Below are 4235 nucleotides of genomic sequence, written 5' to 3'. Positions count from 1 at the left end.
AATAAAAGCCCCATCAGTGACCATGAATACTGAGTTGGCACTTGGCACCTAAAAAATAGTTTTGACAATTTCAAACATATTCAAGTCAATGCTAGATTCACATTCTAATGACATGTTTTACACACACAAAAACTACCAAAAAAAAGTGAAAATTTTACTAGTTAATATATCCACAGCCATACGCTCATCGATAATCAAGAAAAAATCAATTTCTTCCTACAAAAAAAAAAATGAGTGTAGTTTTCGTAGATGGTCCAGTAATAACAAAATTTGTGAATGACTCAGGTGCATTTACTGAATTTGTCGATGAACATTTTAACAAGCTAGATGCAGATGGTGATGGGGTGCTTTCGCGCGGCGAATTGCAGAAGAGATTTGGGAGGTTTTCATCCAGGGGTTTTGAATTGCAATCCCAAGAAGAGATTGGGAATCTATATAATGTTCTCTTTGAGAAGTTTGATGCTGATCAAAATGGTACAATTGATCGTGAAGAATTTAGGAGTTTGATGAAAGAGATCATGGTTGCTAAGGCTCGTGGCATAGGTAATTCACCAGTTTCAATCATTCTTCAGGAAGATAGCTTGCTCATGAGAGCTGTTCAGCACAAAGGACCTGTTGGAGATGATAAAAATTAGATGATTATACAGTTTTCTGCATTTTAAATTTTAACAAAGAAATTAGTAGATTGGCTATCCATTTTTTCATCCCTGCAAGGAGATAGGAAATTTTCTATTAGACACATGAATGTAAGAGCTACAATTTGTTCTTCTTTTTTTTTTTTTTTTTGATGACATAGATATCTTTTCTCCTTATTTTTTCCTTTTCTTTTTCTCTTCGAATCATATAAATCAGGCACTGAATGACTGAAAATTTCTTCCTTCCAATCTGCATCTTGTTCATTTTTTGTTTTAAGGTAGTTATATGGAATACAGCTTAATCTACAAGTATTGGGAGAGCATTAGAGAACGGTTATGAGCAAGTTTTGATCATGCTTGTCTTCTTTACTTATTTTCTTTTTTCCTTTTTCATTTAGTTCATTCAATAGATTTTCTTCAAAATTTTTGTTACATTGGAAAAGTAAAGAAATTTGTGAAAAGATCTCAAGATATTTTAGGAAAGAGTTACAATTTATATTAATGAATGATGCTAGAAAATCCCCATTACGAGGTTTAAAATTCGAATTCTGTATCTAACAGTTGGGGATGAAAATGGTGTGAGGAGGTGTAGAAGTTGGGAAAAAAATAAAACCAATGTTAAAAAAAGAGTAAATCTTATATACACTAAGGGTCCGTTTGATAACATAAAAAAGTGCTGAATCTGAATTTTTTCAGACATTCAGATGTTTTGAGTGTTTGATAAATGAAAATCTATTTGCTGAACTTATTAAGCAGTGCTGAACATGTGTGTATTTTTTTCAGCACAAGAATCCTAACTGAATGCTTAATTCTGATAAGAATCAATAGAATTACTTCAACTACCTTATCTTATCTACCAAATCTACCCTTGTTTGTTAATTATGTTCAAAATTCTTATCTAATTAAACAATATAATATTCTCTATCTAACGATTTTTAGTTTCCCTTTTCTCCCTTTTTAATGACTTTCATATCTTCTCCATACTCCTCATATAATATATTTCATCTTTTATATTAATTTGATTTAAAAATAAATATTGTCATTTTCATACCTAACAATTTTAAACTAATTAAATCATAGATTCTATTTCTTTTTTGAATGAAAGGATATAAGGGCAAAATTGTCAAATTAAACTTATTAAGCATTCAGCTATAAATATTTATCAAACAACATAAAAAGGTTTAGCATTAAAATTCAGACATTCATAAATTTTTTTCAGTGCTTAAAATTCAGCAAATTAATTGTTTCAGTATTCAGATTTCAGAATTCAGACTTCAGAATTCAGATTCAGTTTTATCAAACGGAACCTAAGAGTGTATACATTATCACCGTTTTAAAATTGGTACTATTAACTTCTCTTATCGGGCTGGGTTGTTATGAGGCCATATCCCAAAGTACACAATTTAGATCCCATACCATACTAGAGACTGTGCCCTTTGGGCCCATAAGAAATAAACCAAACTTCTGGTGGGCTGGTACCTTGTGGCCTTTCGTTGGCCTTGGATGTTGGGGTTTGCTACAAATCTACCTCACGTTCTCAGCTTCATTTCTCTTTTTGTTTTAGTTGGTGGAAGAATAAGATAAGATTTCGTAGGACAAGAGGTGGGAAGGGATTCGCCCCAAAGCAATTTTATCATGCAATAGATGACTAGAAGAATTTTGTGTCTCACTTTTCGTATTATTTCTGTCCCATGTCAGGGGTGGTTCAAGTTATTAAAATTGGTTTAATTTGAACCCCAGACCAAGGTTTGTAAAATAGGGATCCTATGTAGGATCGATTTTAGTTTTACAGGATGAGATCGTAGAATCGTAAGATCCCACCAAAAACTCTCAAATTAACTAAATTAATTAATTTGAAATTCATATACAGCTTTGTACAACCTAAACGATATCAAACAAGTAAATTATTTATAAACATATAGCATTTTTTACCTATAATTTGACAAGAAATAAAGAAGAAAAATATAAATAGTTATAAATTATGATTACAAGTTTTAAAACCAAATGCTTTACAGTTTACACATCAATAATTTCAAATCTAAGATAATCATTAATCTCCACCAATAATAAAAAGTTATAACTTCCAAATCCAAGAATCTAGCATTAAAATTAATTATTTACGTATCTCAATTATTTTTAGACTTTTTTTGACTTCTAGTAAAACCCAAACCAATAGGCATATTGCAAGATGAGGAACTCTGGTTTCCTCAGTGCCATGGTACACTGATGGTATAGTACCTTTCGAGCCTTTGCTCGACATTATAAAGCTAAAGTTTATCTATAAAATCACTTATTGTTTCGGAAAAAAAAAAAAAGTAAAACCCAAACCAACATAGAAGAATAAACATCATTGATAGATTATTAGTAAAACCCAGACCAACATGGAAGAATAAACACCATTAACACAATTTCAGATGCAATTCACAAGAATATTAAGTAATACAAGGACAGCAAATATTAGAAACAAGTATTAGAATGAAATCCACAACTATATATATTTTAATGTCACAAAATAACCACAAAAAAAAAAAGAAACAGAACCCTAATGAAGTCCATAGCTATATATATATATATATATATATATATATATATATCAGTGTCACAAAATAACCACAAAAAAAAGAAAGAAAAGCAACGAAACACCAAAATGAAAAAAAAGGTTCGGGTGTCTTGTCTAATTAGAAATAAGAATACAACCCATCTTAACACTTAATAGTAAAAACATTTAGTACACATATATAGCTGATAGACATAATTAAAAGAAACAATCAAATTAGGGGTTACAGGTGCTCGCGGTTGTTTTCATTGGGTGACTTCTTCTGCCGGAAATTGCTTGAGATTAGACAAGGATACAAAGACAATAGAGAAGTAGAGATGGGAGATTGGCAAAATTTTGTGAAATTTTATTGAAATCTAGATAGGAAAGAAGTTTAGAATGGAGACGGGAAAAACAAAAGAAACCTTCTCTCTTTTTGTCCTTTGTGACTTTGTCTCTGTTTGTTTCATTCATTTGTTCCCGAAACCTTTTTTGTTGTAACTTTTCTTTTTGCACAAAAATTGTTGCAAAATTATAATTAAAGGTTCTAATTCTTGATAAGTTACAAACCTGCTCCAAGTGTTTTCATTTAGTTTCAAAATTTAGATCCACATTTACAAAATTTTCAAAAATTCGTAGGATCGCAATAGGATCGTAGGATCGTACATCGTAGGATTCTAACAATCCTATGCATATTAAGGCAATTTTCGATTCGGATCGATTTTGCTAATCCGAATCGTAGGATCGTACGATCCTTCGATCCGGATCGTGATTTTGACAACCATGCCTTGACCTACATTCAGGATTGCAATTTATATACCTAGCGGCCAACTAAAGAGGAGTTGGTTAATGGGCACTTGTTAAGAGTGTTTTTTCTTCTTTTTTTTTTTAAAAAAAGGTGTAATTAATTTAAAAAGTATCAAAATGTGAGGAGTGTAATAAATGTAAATGTATGCAAGGAGTGTAATAAATGAGTTAGGTGTGATTTAAGTGTATTAATGAGTTTTCAATAGACACTCATTACAAAAAAAATCTTTTTAAATTTCAACTTAACAAGTAACAAA

At 30.8% G+C, this 4235-nt stretch overlaps 1 protein-coding gene across 1 annotated transcript; it reads left to right on the top strand.

Annotated features, from left to right (window-relative positions):
- Positions 1-230: 230 nt before the first annotated feature.
- On the top strand, positions 231-635 carry LOC113760072. The gene has a single exon (XM_027302646.1). The coding sequence runs from the start codon at positions 231-233 to the stop codon at positions 633-635; it is 405 nt and encodes a 134-aa protein (XP_027158447.1).
- The last annotated feature ends 3600 nt before the right edge of the window (positions 636-4235 follow it).

This window comes from Coffea eugenioides, chromosome 2, assembly GCF_003713205.1.
Source record: "Coffea eugenioides isolate CCC68of chromosome 2, Ceug_1.0, whole genome shotgun sequence".
Classification (NCBI taxonomy): domain Eukaryota; kingdom Viridiplantae; phylum Streptophyta; class Magnoliopsida; order Gentianales; family Rubiaceae; genus Coffea; species Coffea eugenioides.
This window is presented reverse-complemented; position numbering and strand designations above follow the sequence as displayed.